The following is a 16,058-nucleotide window of genomic DNA, read 5'->3' as shown; positions in this document are numbered from 1 at the left end:
ACTAATTCGTAAAGATATATCAAGGTTATTGAAGTATATTACAGTGTGTCATTTTTTGTTGTTCTGTGTGTCATCTTGTTCATTTTAATCTGTTCAGTAAGTCTCCGTAGGCAAATAGCAATCATTACGTCTCTCCCCACTCTCTCTTTCTCATCTTTTCTCTTACTTTAGCCTCAGGGAGGTTCACATAATACAAGCTATGCTTTTGAGTGAATCTCCTATTTTCAAAGATACTTTTTTTCGACTTAGATTATATGTTATAATTTGTCTCCAAAATGTAACACATTTTGTAGATATCTTTATATGTTAATTATCGTTGATGTTGTTGAATATAATTATAATTACAATGATTTGTATCTTAACTATTAATGATTTGTATCATTATTCATGTTTTTTCTGTTGGAAATAAATCTGAATCTGAATTCCTATGCTCCCTTGATTTCCCCTATCAGGGGTCCGTTGCAGAAAGAGTTGCGTTTAAAAGGCGATCCCCAAAATCAATCGCAGGTCCCAAATGCACGCTGTTGATTGGTTGAAAATCAAGTTAGCCCTGATTTTTAGAGTTGCGATTGATTGTAACTCTTTCTGCAACGGGCACCAGGGGAGTGTTTCGTGAAAGGACTTGTCGGGCGTTTCATCCGACAAATCCTGTTCTATCCGACAGTTACCATTAGTAACAGTGCCCTTCAGCCAATAGGGATCTAGGAAAGCTGTCAGACCTGACAATTTGTCGGACAAAAATGTAGATGAACGCTTCCGCAACCTCGCAATAACCAATCCTGACGTTGTCAAAGGCCACTTTATTTTGGAGCGAATTCCCCTTGTTGTTTTTTCTGACCAATGTCCCCTTAATTTTTCAGTGAAAACCTTCCTTTTAAATTTATCAATTTTTTTTTTTGCCATTCCCTCTTTAAAAATCGCTCTTAGGCCCCTGTATCTCATCGAGATTTTAGAAATTACGACAAAGCACATAATTACTCTGGTAACGATTACTTACATCAATGGAAATGAAAGTTCGACACATGCACATTCTCTTTTCATTGCTCTTTTCATACTCTTAATTGCTCCATGTATTGGCCCATTATTAAATGGCTATCGTGTACCGCGCTGCTTTGCAAATTAAATCTTAAAGGGAAAGTCTACCCTGGCAAAAAAAAATTCATTGCCAAAGTAACAGTAGAATTGCGACGTCATCGTGCAGGAAACAAAATAATGAAATGTAATTTTCTCAAGCAATTGACAATAGTTTTTTATTCAACTTTATTTCAACAGACATATAATTTCACAATGGAATTATCACGACATGAACAATTATGAAATCAAAATTTATTCATTACATAACAAATGGGATAGCTGCTCATATTTGACGTCACAAATCATAAACTTAAAACTATGATAATTGTGTGTTAGTTTTTTATTGATTTTCGTCACAACCTTCACCAATATTTTATTCCCTTTTTTCTGGTACTTGTACAACAGACCTTTTTTCGGGTTATCTTCCCCTTTTATTACTTCTTTTGATAGAATTGGAACTAACTGTCAACATATCACGTTTGCCGTACAGCATAGGGTTCTTGCCATAAGCCCATGTGCATCCTTCATTGTCTCGATTCATATAACTTTCCTTTAAAACAATTCAAGATATAAAAAAAGAAATCGCGTATAATGAATCACATGGGTATTTCATGTTCATTGAAGAAGTGAACTTGAATTTTTCCTGAAAAATGTTGTTGTACGGATGCCGCAAGACTCGTGAATATTATGAGTTACCATTCTAGTGAGCATCCCTCTTGATACCAGGGGCCCGTCTTACATAGCGTTACGATTAATCCGATCAATCGCAACTATGGACGGCCAGCAACGTCAAAATCTGTTATGCACGTTTGTTCAAAATATTTTCTAGCTGTGATGCATATTCACGCGTTCACTGTTCTCTTGAATATTTTTACTGCACCCTTCTTTGCATACAAAGGACATTGTGCAAAGTTTTCGTAGAAAAAAAGTTATGACACTGATGGATTGATTGGATCAATCGTAATTCTTTGTAAGAGGGGGCCCTAGACGCACAATAGCTCAGTTGGTAGGGCGAGGGTTCAATACCCACTTTGTGCTAGTACCCTTTGGTTAGGCATTAATCCTAATTACCGGGTCCCCCAGAGAGTATGTAGGCTGTCGGTCCTGTAGTTGCTTACGTACATGTACAAGCATCCACGCCTTCTTAGCAATCAGGTAAAAACTACCACCACCACACAAAAAAAAATATCACCACCACTAGAACTTTGAAAAAGTTTAGGACTTAAAGTACAAGTACAAAGTTAAAATTTCAAAGCTGTTGTTGCACTTTGAATGTAATAAAATCATCAGTGTGATAAGCGAACCCCCCCCCCAAAGAAGAAAAACAAAGAAGGAAACGATTGGGGGGGGGGTCAGGTATATAGCGAATGTATAGCCAAAGTGCTAAAAAGATGTGAGCAAGCAAATAAACATTTATGACCCTACAAAAGTCATTTTCTTTCCCTTTCGTTTTCTGTCTCCTCCCTCCCTTTCCTTTGCGTATTTTTTTTTTTTGTAGAGATTACTAGAAGCCCCCTATCACTAGATTATAACGGAAAATAAGATAAAAATATCATAATCTCCACATGATCCAGGGAGACTTCTTAGGTTATACCGTGTATATGTTATAAGCAATCTCTTTAGATGAAATCGGAATCAATTAAAATTTGCTTTCCTATCGAAATTAAAATCAAATTCGGTTAAATTTATTTCCCATATACCAAAAAACGAACACGTGATGTGTTGGAAGGATCGGTAATTTTCGAAATCATGATTTTCATTGAAAGAATACATTGAAGATTAAGTTTGAAAACGATATAATAGAACCTATCCTGAAGTGGTATTGGACGAGAATATATTTCGTCTTAGTTTTTAGAAAAAAAAGTAACCCCACAATTAAAATGGTTAAATCTGCTTTCATTGTGATAATGTGTGAATGCTGAAAAAACAGCAGTGCCAGCTGGGAGAACAGTTTTCGGAACTGAAGTGGCTACCCTGGGTAAATATGCCGTTATTACAATTATTATTATTGACATAATTTTGCACTTCCTTTAGTGTGACCTACATTGTATGTATTGATATGTTAAAGGCATAGGGTAATATCATAACGAATTTATTTGCAAAAAATACTGAAGAGTGATTTTTGTACAAAATAAAAACTTTCGTAGGGAAGGAAAGAAGGCACCAAGAGAGAAACAAAATGAAACGAGAAATTCGTGCAAACACTTTCAATACATTAGTGACTGAGGAGCGTTGTGGCTATTAAGTCTCCCAACTTTGAAACGGAGTGCCGTGGGTTCGAATCCCAACCATGGTGTATTTTCCTTTAGCAAGAAATAGATCCGGGCTCGACCCATGTGAGGTGAATGGGTACTCGGCCGGATTTATTCATTGAACGCTTAGGCGCCTACATGGGCATGATGGGTGCCTCTGTTACTTCCTCGGATATTATATGATACGGCTTATCGTATACCACTCATCACGCAAAGTGCGCTACATAACTTGACATATCATTATAATTTTTATTACTGCAAATTCGTGATCTATTTCATCTCCAGGGGAGAAAACTATAATACATGAAATGGGAAGAAATTAAGATGGCACTTCTTGGCTCCGTTGCACAAAGGTTAGTGATTAATCATACGCCTGGTTTTTACGATTAATTGTACATTGTAGCCAATGCATTCAATCTTTAAAAAAAATGCTCTACGATCATTGTTAAGCGTTGTGATACGGGCCCTTGGTCACATTATTTTTCACATTTCTGAAGCACCAATCAATGATTTTCGAGGGCGATTTTTTTTCCTGGGCTTTATTTTGATAGCAAATCAGAAAGGGGCCTTGCAAGCTTATGTTTTAAAGTCAACTCAATGTTTCCCTGTGCCATTAATAGCTTGCTTTGTGTAAATTCCCTTTATCTGCAGTTTTGTTGACAACGTAATGCGAGAATGGTGACCTTTATGTGGCATTAATGAAATAACCTTTAGGTATTGATATCCCCGTCTCATCATCTCTAACCGTTTTGCCACTTAGCATCATCCACCCCCTCCATTTCGTTTATTTCAGATCTCCATGGAAACGGGGTTGCCACGGATACCAGAGACTCTATTTACATTCAGGGATCTCGGTAATCATCGCATTTCGATTGTGGCGCAGTCACACCGCTGAGACGGACTCCAATCCGATCAAAGATATTACGCGATTTTCAATGCAATATCGATCGGTATAGTAAATCTTCTCTCAAATCTCATATTATTTTAATAAATTTAAACGGTTTTTTTACATAGTTTTCTTTGTGATAAAACCATCAAGAAATGGTGAATAATTTGATTCGAGGCTGTACCTTTTTTTCAATTAGACATAAAAATGTAAGCAAAAAGAATGTATATCAGACACTTTTACAACAAATTAAATTGATTTAGAATTTATTTATGACATTGTTTAACTTAATTTTTGTTAGGAATTGCCAAATGTAATCATAATATTTGTACGTTCAAATCAAACTTTGTAATTATGGTTAATTTGTTTCGATATCGCTTTTTTTATTTATGATCATGAATGTTATATTTTATTATGTTCAATTTTGTTTTATGAGAGAAAAGATTTAAAAAAAACACCTAAAAAAAATATCATCGATCGATGTAGAGTTAATTGGTTTTCATGGGCATGATAGTGTGTCTGGCATTACCCTCTATAGGCCTCGTCTTGCAAAGAATCACGAATGATCCGATCAACCACAACTACACTGTTAAAAAACCCTGATTTTACAGAAAAAAGGAAAGGAGATTTTTGCAAAAAGCAATAACAGAATCATTCTGCAAATTCATAAAACATGAATTTTTCTGCAATTTAACAGAACATGTCTGTTAAAACTGGGAAAAGGTCGTTTTATTAAAGAAAATTTGTAAGGTTCCATACACCAAATACCAATTTCTTGTAAGATCACGCAATGTGGTAAGATTACAGGTGTGCTCGAGACTCTGCTGCAGGAACTTCTTTTTTTAAACACAATATTTGATTAAGTAAATTTTCTAACAGTGTATGGAAAGCCAACAGCATCAACATATCATAAAATGTATGTTTATTCATGATACTTTCTGAATTAGGCTATCCATACATTAATCGTTTTCTTAAAATTCAGTGTGCTTTCTTTTTTATTAAGGGCACTGTGCAAATTTCCTTTGAAAAAAATAGGACATTCATGGATTGCCAGAAAGTCGGGATTGATCGGACCAAGTGCAACTCTTTGTAAGACGAGGCCCCGCACTCATCACTACTTTTATCACATTTAATAATACCTGCTTTTTCATGCCACTTATACAGAGGCCAAAAATAGTAATAAATAGTAAAATACATGATCTCCAGCCGCCAGCGGCACATATAAAGGGACGACAGCAGGACATTTTGATAGGGGGAGGGGGGGGGGGCATACGATCTCAGATGACGCCATATTTCTATATATATTTTGTTTACAAAGGAGGATGATATAAGTAGAATTATTCGACTTAACATTTCTTTTAATCATTTCCTCTTACATCTTAATTTTCCTTTCCACTCTATTCGTTTTTTCTTTTCTTTTACTACGTGACAAAATTACTGTGGATGCTTTCGCCCCCGCCCATTGCCCTTCCCTCTATGCAGGGGCAAAGGGGGCACGTGCCCCCCTTTTGAGAAGCAAATAAAAATTTGATCTGTAGAAATGCCATTAAAACCGAGGTGTGCCCCCTTTTTAGAAAATGAAGCCTTTTTGTGCCTATCAAAAATTTTCGGGTACGAAATATGCTTTATTCTAATTTGTGGTTAAAAACTTTTTTTTTTTGGGGGGGGGCTTATCAAAATTTTCCTCCGAAAATGTTGCCCCCTTTGGAAAATCCTGGATCCGCCCCTCCTGCATGGTATCAACCCGCATGAATCATCTCTGACGTAAATGAACCGTATTTCTCTGGTGGGTTTATGAAAAATATCAATAAATTAATTTTTCATTTGTTTAGTTATCCTGATAATTACCACTAAGAGGTTCTTGAGCAAATTGACTCTTAAAATCATAAATTTAGGACGGGAGCATTTTGATGACACGCTGTATGTTCTACCGCAAGTCTATTTTCTGTATTTTTGTAAAATTGTTCTACGCCTCATATATTCGCATGTTATATACATGAATAAAACAAGAGCTTTCTTTGTTGGTGAGCTGAAATGAAAATGGCCAATAATGTTAATTCACTTATTCATTTTCTCATAAAAAACACAGCAGTATTGGTATAAGTAAATTTTACGTGTTGCGATGTTTTCATTATTTTGAACCTCGTTAATATGTCATGTTTTTAAGTTCACTAGTGGCACTTTATAAGGGCGGTGGTATATTTCACTCAAAGTATGTTTATTCATTTCGATCATAGTTAACATGAATGCCGAAACTCCTGCAAACAAGCAAGAAGAAAGCGCATTTTTAAAGTGAATCCTGACTTAACGAAGAAAACTATTAATTTGAACATCAAGCTGAATGACTGTCTGGAATGGTTTGACCGCCGAGTTGGTTGGTTATCTATTGATTGGCCTTGATGGTAGGCCTGGTTGGTCAACCACGGGTTTTGAGCTTGAGGGAAATCCTGGTTGGTGAAGAACAGGTTGGGCTTGAGGAAAAGCATGGTTGTTAGACTAAAAGATATAAAAAAAAAATGAAACTAACCTGAATTACTGTCTGTGCTGCTGGCTGAACCGTCACAGCTGTTTGGTTGATCACCGTTTGTTGGCCTTGAGGATATGCCTGCATTTTGATCACTCACTCTCTATAGGTAATATAATTAAGATTTAGGTTAAACCTTTATAATACCTGAATATAATAATGATAATGATAATAATAATGATGATGATAATAATAATAATAAATAATAGTTATCGGCCTTGAGGATATGCCTGCTTTTTTATCACTCACTCTCTATAGATAGTATAATTAAGATTTAGGTTAGACCTTTATAATACCTGAATAAGATAATGATATAATAATAATGAGGATAATAATGATGATGATGATGATGATAATAATAATGATGATAATGATGAAAATAATAATAAACAATAGTTACATTAATGATAATGATGAAAATAAAAATACTAATAATAATGATAATAATAATAATAACAATAATAATAACATAAAATAAAAGTTATAATAATAAAAATGATGATAATGATAACTGATTCATTCATTCAGTTTTTTTTATCTGCAACCTGATTTTCTTCTTTATTTCTAAAATGAAAAGTAATCTCCCATCATTTGTGTTTTGGAGATAATCATACACACAATGAAAAGTGTGTAAAATTGTGTCGTTTAACGTCAGTTTCCATGGTAATGCCCAAATGATTCCTGAAGCATGTCGTATATAAAGTGTATTTCAAATTTTATATCATTATGTGACGTCACCATTAACTAAGGCCTAAGCGTGACTTCACGTCTGGTCACGCCATGCGTGAAGTCGTGTTTACCCTTCCTTGTTTGTCGAATTATACCTATTCATAAATTTAATTGGATTATCGTCATGCATGCATTGTTTAAAAAAAATCTGACTTTTTTAACAATGTGCCTAACATTCGTATGTACAATTCGATTTCAGATATACAATACAACGTCATTCTGCTTTAGCATAATGTGGTTGACTTTCTAATGATCGTCTTTAAATGTAATTTAATCCGTATACACTGCCATGCGAGCATTGTGTAAGGGGGGGGGGGGATCTTAGCAGAAACGTGCGTAACATTATGAAACAACTTATAAACATTTAAAATGTTCGCATTAATATGTTATATAATTCCAGCTATTAAATACACAGATTTTATTTCAACTTCAGCTCATGCAAATAAAAGAAATGAAGACTTCTATTTGGCTTACAGGAACGAGTCACTAGTCTTGATTAAAGTCGCATATGGATTATAAAGAAATTTTTACGTTTAATGAGGTTGTCTGACAAAGAATAAGCATCAATTTCAGTCATGCTAAATTGCAAAAAAGTGCCATAATTCTGATTGACGGGGTGACGAAATACATTTATCTTTTTGAATCGATTAATATAAGGATTAGGCCTGGGAGTAAACATCGATTAATCGAATGGTTCGATTGGCATGCCGCCAATCACCAATCGATTAGCAAAATTTACACTAATCGAATGTTCGGCAGATCCCGATTATGACATAATAATAATAATAATAATAATAACTTGAACTTATATAGCGCTTTTCATGAAATCATATCAAAGCGCTTTACATTGTAGAACATACAAAATATACAAATTAGAAATCATTAAACTAAGAGAGAAAAAAAAAAAAAAAAAATAATAATAATACTAATAATTCAAGGACACTGTAAATGGGGCGATGTTGGATATGCTTTCTTCATGAGGTACGTTTTTAAATTTGATCGAAATGAAGTGATATTTGAGATGGAACGAAGGGAAGCTGGAAGAGTGTTCCAAAGACGTGGGGCAGAGCTTGAAAAGGACCTATCACCAAAAATTTTAGTTTTTGCTTTTTTGACTGTTAAGAAATTTTGATTTGCAGAACGAAGGGACCTACTTGGAGTATATGCCTGGACCAATTCGGAGAGATATTTTGGAGCATGTCCATGAAGAGATTTGAATGTTAGGAGTAGAATTTTGAATTGTATACGGAATTTAATGGGGAGCCAGTGCAATTGTTTAAGAGTAGGGGTTACATGGTCATGTTTTTTAGTGAGGGAAACAAGAAGGGCTGCAGAGTTTTGAATTCTCTGCAGCTTAGAAATATCCTTTTCTGGAATTCCATGGAGCAGGCTATTGCAACTGTCAAGAAGTGAACTAATAAATGCATGAATGAGGACTTCAGTAGATGACTTTGAGAGATATTTTCGAATTTTACCAATTTTTCTTAGGGCGAAGGATGCTTTACGACATATGCTGTTGACATGGGGACGCATTGAAAAGTTTTTATCAAACAAAACACCTAAGTTAGTAACCGTTTTAGAGGGATGTATATGAACATTTGCAATTTTAATTGGAGGTAGCTCAGGGGTAAGTCTACGATGGGAGGAGATATGCAGGACTTCCATCTTATTATCGTTAAGGAGTAAATAGTTCACAGTCATCCAGGAACGAATGGCACCAAGACAATCTTCCAGTTTCTGCAACATTCGGAGAGCTTTTCCAGACTTGAATGAGATATATAATTGTGTGTCATCAGCATATATCATAGACGAGAAACCATAGGAATGAATAAGATCTTCCAACGGTGTCGTGTAGCATGTAAAGAGTATAGGCCCGATAACCGAACCTTGCGGCACCCCCCATTTAAGTAGAGTAGGATCAGATCGTGAGCCGTCAATGATCACCTGTTGATATCGTCCAGAGATGTAAGCGTCAAACCACTTTGCTGCAGTCCTAGAGACACCAAATCGTGTTTTCAGCCTGGAAAGAAGAACATCGTGATCAACTGTGTCGAAGGCTGATGTTAGGTCCAAAAGTATGAGGATAGCATCATCTCCGGTATCCAAAGCTTGTAGAATATCATCTTGAACACGAAGTAGCGCAGTTTCCACACTATGATCTTTTCGATACGCAGACTGTCGGGATGCGAGAAGGGAGTTAGCAGTAAAGTATTCAGTAAATTGATTTGAGACAACTCGTGCTATTACCTTACCCAAAAAAGGTAAATTTGAAATTGGTCTGTAGTTCCTTAAACTTTCTGCATCCAGTGACGATCTCTTTAGGGTGGGAATGACCAAAGCAGATTTGAGCGCCGAAGGGAAGACTCCGCATTCTAGTGAATCGTTGGTAATGTCCGTGATAGCCGGTACCAGGAACTCTAGACACTGGCTAAGAATTTGCGCTGGAAGAGGATCTAGGTCACATGATTTTATTTTATGTGACCTGATAATCTTTAGAACATCTGCTTGGGAAACTGGCGCAAACTTCTCAAGACGATGATCACAGGCTTCCCCCTCCACAACAATAGAAGAGGAAGAAAATGAAGATCTCAATTGTTGAATTTTACTGTCAAAAAACTTTGAGAACTTCTGGGCAATCTCAGCACTTGACTGATGTGATGGCAATGATTTATCAGGCTTTTCAGCAGTCATCTTGTCAATCACATGAAACAGTTGTTTGCTGTTGCTAGTGGATATAAGTTCTTGAAGATGCTGACGCTTAAAGTTATTGACAAGTTGGTAATATTCTCTCGTTGCTTTCTTCATGTCGTCAGATACAACTGTTGTAGATGAACGCTTGGTCTTTCTCCATCTCCTTTCCCTTGCACGAAGGTCTTGTTTGGCCTTGCGGATTGAGTCGTTGTACCAAGGAGCATAGGGACGCAATCTCACTTTCCTTTTCATGATTGGAGCGTGGCGATCGAGATTAGAAGCTAGAGAGTCATTAAAAACATGTACCTTCTGGTCAATTTCCATTTCCTCTAAGTTTGTAACTGCTTCGAAGGACTCGATGATATCTAACTTGAATTGATCAATGTCAAGTTCACGTAACATACGGGCATGAATGACATTAGATGTTGGCGATGGTCTCACAAAGGGGAGTGAAAAGATTATTGCAGAATGATCTGATGGCAAAGTCTGGGTAACCACAATGTCCCTAATTGAGTGATCATTATCCCTCATAATTACCAAATCAAGAGTGTGTCCTTTAATATGAGTTGGTTGGGATATACGCTGACTCAAACCCGCTGACTCGAGTAGATCTTTAAAATTCTTTGCATCTGCATTTGTGTCACTGTCAACAGGGATATTGAAATCACCCAAGATAACCACTTGATTCAGAAGCAAGTTAGCCGATTCAAGAAGTTCTGAGAACTCGATCAGAAAATGTCCAAATGACTGGCCACGCAAGCACGATGGTGGTCTATAGATTACAAACAAAGAGAGACTTCTCTGGCTACTCGTCTTTCTAGAGCTTACAGTCACCTCAAGGCATTCAAATGTGTCAAACACATGTGGCTCCTTTTTAGTAGAAAAAGAATTTCGCAACATTACACAGAGACCACCACCCCTCTTTCCTTTTCTGGGTAGTTTTAATAGCTTGAAATCCTGAAGTGTATTCTGTATGCCTGCTATTGTGGGAGAGTCTCTTCCATCCCCTCTGAGCCACGATTCTGTGACAACCAAGACGTCAAGGCGTTCCGAGATGATAAAGTCACAAACTTCAGTCTCTTTGTTCATCAAAGATCTAGCGTTCCAAAGTCCAATCTTTGTTGGAGAATTTTCATTTTCCTGGAGACTAGTGGTTTGTGGGATTTGCCTGAGATGCTGTGGTGGATGTTTGCTTTTGAAGGCAGATGCTCTCGATGTCCTAGAAGTAATGACCACGGGAATGTAAGTGTCCTTTGGCTCTGCAACTTCAACAGATCCAAGCATGGTCAAGGATGGATTCTGACGAGGCTTTCCTCCCCGCCTTTTACGACGAGTTCTCTTCTTCCGTTTCACTGATCTTCCTGTATCATGTTGCGAGATTCCAAGATCCAGTATAAGGTTTCTGACATTCATTGGAGGCTGTGCATGTGTCAAAATCCATGATGACTGATTAATAGACTTCATATATAGAGGATCATATCTATGCATAGCAGAAGGTATGTCAGACGTTCCAGTAATTATGATCTTAACACCAGATCCATCATGTTCTACTGGGCCAGGATTAGGACACACGTCACCACATTTCATTAGCTGTAGTTGAAAGGATGATGATGTGTTGACATAGTACGGGATAGGGAGTCCAGAGAACTTCATTAACACTTTGGGTGACTTGAATATACATTGGTATCCTTGTACATACATGTGTGTGTAATACATGACAGTTGAAAGTTTGGTACAGAGTGGCTGCATACTAGTACAATAAGATGAATAGATAGAAGATTAAGTAACTCCATTGTTCAATAGAAAATAAGCACAAACACTCAATGGAACAAGTTCAAAGGCTGGCTGATCATGAAGAATAGGGAGTCACAGTAGAGGCTTCTATGATGGCTGACTGTAGCAGGTTGGTGCTCACTCCATTACAAACTTGATGAAATTTGTCTTACACTTATAGAAAGAAAACAGCAACAAGGATCCATCCAAAAAATGGCTACAAAACTCCAGGTAGTTGGAATAACACACTGGTAACCACAAATTAACCAAAAATTGCCAATAACATAGATAAACAATGAAAAATTCAGAGAGCCAAAAAGAGAGCGCCTGTAAGGGCGCTCAATCTTTTTTGCAAAAAAAAAAAAAAAAAAAAAAAAAAAAACTTGGAGGGATGCATGCATAATACCAGAGTACCAGCGTGGATTTAGGAAAGATTTTTTTTCATTGGAACAATAAACTGAAAGTTTTAATCTCATTTCATGTAGTTTCTTTTGATATAAATATCATGGAGAAGGGGAAAGAAGGTCCTACTTTCATTTAATCTAAACATGTGACTTTGATGGAGATTTCTTCATGGGGGGGGGGGGGGTCACCATAAAGTAGGTCAACTATTGTGACTTAAAGGACGTGATTCCCGACGAACAATCGATTCATTCGATTATTTTTTCAGGAAGTAATCGAATGGTAAAAATGACAATCGTCCCAGGGCAAATAAGGATCATAATCGACTTGTCACCTTGGTCGACATGACCGTACAGCTTATCTCATCAAGTTGTCTCTTGAAAGAAAATGTTACACGTTGTCATGGTAACTTGGCAAGCTAAATTAATCGATTAGATGGCATGTATAACATACTCAGACACTGTATTAGGATGGGTATGTTCGTGAGTGTACGGCTTGGTGCGTGTATGTGTACAGACAATATTTATGTAGGCCCAGTTTATAAGCAGTTTTGCTTCTTTTGGGTCCTGGGGCGGTATTCTGAAAGCTCCATTAGCGGTCAATTAGCGCTAAATTAGCATTTTGGTATTCTGAAAAGTCACTTAAGTGCCCCTTTCCTTATTTGGCAGGGTTGCGCGTTGCGCGCACTTAAAATAGTAAAAGAGGAGATTCCAAGCCTTAAAATGGTAGGTCATTTGTCTATTGTTTTTGTGATTAAGTTATGAAAAATCATCTATAAATCTCGGTTTCGTTTTTTGTGGCATGCACTGTATATATACACATACAACAAGTCTCTTATACACCACTATCAACCTCCATGCACACTGCGATCATCCCAATCTAGTCTCTAATCCTGGGGCGACCAAACCTTTGCTCACGCATGACCAGCCCTGGAGAATTCACTACCACTGGAGCTGAAGAACTCAACCTAAAATTGTATTTGTTCACCAGCAGGTACTATACATGTAGGTTTGAAGACATTTGCAATTTACCCTTAGCTTAGTTGTACTTCTCTTAGTTCTCTTTACTTCTATGTTTTGCTCTCTTGAGCGCCTTGAACATTTAATCAAAATAAAAAAGACGCTACACTGTATGTATGTATCATATATTTATATATTTTTTTGGATATTCATATATATATATATATTTATAAATTTTTGTATATATGTACATTATGTATATGCGAGTAAGGACTGTTATTTTTTCGTTCACGAGAACGAAAAAAAAACAATAAATACAAACAAATACAAATGCAAATACAAGTACCTAACGTCTGATTTACAGAAGCTATTTCAACATTTTAAATCATTACTTATTCGCCAGCACCTCTTCCTAAGTCGCTTTCCGGCTATTCCGGAAGATATTGTACACCAATATCAAATACAATGGGACTTTCATCCTTTTTTCAATATTCATTATGCATTGCTTGTTGCTCAAATGCTTGACACGGGACGACAAAACGAACGCCGGCGTCTTAAATCGTTCACGGGCACATTAAATATCATACAGGTAAAAATATCACCATTCTCGCTTGAATTTTGTTGTTGTTGATTAATAAAAAAAAATTCTTCAGTACACCCTTTACCTTAGTAGTTAAATTCAAACTCAGGTGTCGTAAAATGAACATTTCGACATCATAATGTTACTTTATATAGTATTACTCACCTATCGACAAAGATGAATTTAGGAGCAGGAGTGGCTGTTTTATCTCCAAAGCGAAAGCGCAACTGGTAGGAATATGGCGGAAGTTTCATGTGCGACTGACTTCTTAGCTGTGCGCACGATTCTGAATTAAATATCAAATATCAAAATGGGCGTGGTTTGCCTTGTTTTGCCTTTCAGAGTTGTCGCGTAAAACGAGGACATGGAATGCGTTTGATCCATTCTATTGTATTTCGCCATCAGAAGAAAACACATTTTTTATATTGAAAATACCATGAATACAGCTAAGCAACTAATTTAAGGAATATCATTCCCCCGGTATTGTGAGTTAAGAATTATTTCTTTTCGTGTTAGAGCATTTACTCATAATATTTAAACTAATTAACAACGACATTTGGGTTTGCAGAGTTTATAGGTGTTATTACAACACCTATGGTTGTTACATTTACACTCTTTGGTGTTATGTTCAATCTCTAAGGTGTTATTTTAACACCTCAGTGTGTGGTCCTCTATCAACAAATGACATACCGTGTGACCACACTGAACACGATGTAAACACACTGTGAACACCATTGATGTAAGTTTTAACACCACAGTTTGTACAGTGCACTGCGAACACACTGCAACCACACCGTGAAGACACAGGGGACACACTATAAACACACAGTGAACACACCCTGAATACACGTTGAACATGCAGAATAAACTGAACACACTGTTAACATCGTACAGAGAATGTGAACACACTATGCGATACATGCTACTCCCTCCACCCCTGCCCGAGACATGATTACCATCACTAATGACCATAGCAAACGATTTCGAAGATGGATAGAGCAATGTTGGTCTGTTGGATATTAGAATAAGAAAATATGACCTTTATCCTCAATAAAATGAATAGATAAATAAATGAATAAAAACCCTGCAGGCCTATAGTCATACTATCGCAGAAAGTTTGTATTTTAATACTACATGTCTTCAAGCCTTTATAAATATATATATATATATGTATATATACACTTGGTGAATGCTATCCTTGTAAAGAAGAGTGCTCGATGTCTGTGATGAGGCAGAGCATGAAATAAAATAAACAAAGTTACACAGATAACGTGTGGTTCATCAGTACTTTATTGATTTGCTACTCGGAGTTTCACGCAGATGCGATCTTCAGGCAACAATAAAGGCTAGTGGCAATACCATTTGAACATTAACAATTCACTGAAAAAGCGCGCAGAGCGCGCAACCCCATTTCACGCATATGGAGCGCAAGGTACCATGGTAATTTAGCGCGCTGGGATGGTTCCACTGAGAAGAAAGAGAGAGAGAAAGAAAGAGCATTAGAGAGAGAAAGAAAGAGAAAGAAAAAGAAAGAGAGAGAGAGGGGGAGAGAAGAGAGGAAGAGAGAGAGCGCGGGGGGGGGGCATGAAGCGACAATGCACCAGTGAAACTGGGTTAGGCAAGAAGATGCAAAGCGATTACGAAAATTCTTTCTTGAAGTTGCACAAGTAAAACTTATTCTGATGACGGCATTTAGAAATGAGTTCCGGTCTCTTATTTAGGAGTGATTGCTTGTCAGCGTTCATTATGAGCAGCTTCTCAGATAAGCACAGGTCACACCTCTTAGACTCGTTGGTGTAAGGATGCGCACGTCGGGCAATCGACCACTTGATGGTGTAGGGTGTATCATGCCGTTTTAGATCCCAGATGAATTTTGATAGCTCCGTGCTGTGTTGATACCTCTCATGTCGGAAGGATAGGAGATGGTTGCTGTACCTCAACTTGAAGGGGGGCTCCGTAAGGCCGATGTAGACCATCGTTTTGCTTGGGCTAGTAACTTCGGCGTTGTAGATGATGTTAGTAGCCAAGCAGTTCCCTTGAAGCGGGCAGAGGTTCTTGTTCCGGCAGTTGCATGTTTTGCTGCTACTGGTTTTCTTGCCTTCTTCCATGTATAGCTTGTTATGGGCCTTGATGATGCTGGCAACGTTCGGCATGCAGCTGTAACTGACCTTGAGGGTATTCCTGTTGA

At 37.2% G+C, this 16,058-nt stretch overlaps 1 protein-coding gene across 1 annotated transcript in view; it reads right to left on the bottom strand.

The window, feature by feature from the left end:
- LOC121417342 (cornifelin homolog) overlaps positions 1-14,142 on the bottom strand; it is a 38,507-nt gene extending 24,365 nt beyond the window's left edge. Inside the window, exons 1-2 of the mRNA XM_041611017.1 lie at positions 14,036-14,142; positions 6,740-6,837 (exon numbers count right to left, since the gene is read on the bottom strand). Coding sequence (XP_041466951.1) covers positions 6,740-6,823 — 84 coding nt within the window. The 5' untranslated portion in view covers positions 6,824-6,837; positions 14,036-14,142. The remainder of the gene's footprint in view (positions 1-6,739; positions 6,838-14,035) is intronic.
- Positions 14,143-16,058: the final 1,916 nt, after the last annotated feature.

This window comes from Lytechinus variegatus, chromosome 6 (assembly GCF_018143015.1).
Source record: "Lytechinus variegatus isolate NC3 chromosome 6, Lvar_3.0, whole genome shotgun sequence".
Lineage (NCBI taxonomy): Eukaryota > Metazoa > Echinodermata > Echinoidea > Temnopleuroida > Toxopneustidae > Lytechinus > Lytechinus variegatus.
This window is presented reverse-complemented; position numbering and strand designations above follow the sequence as displayed.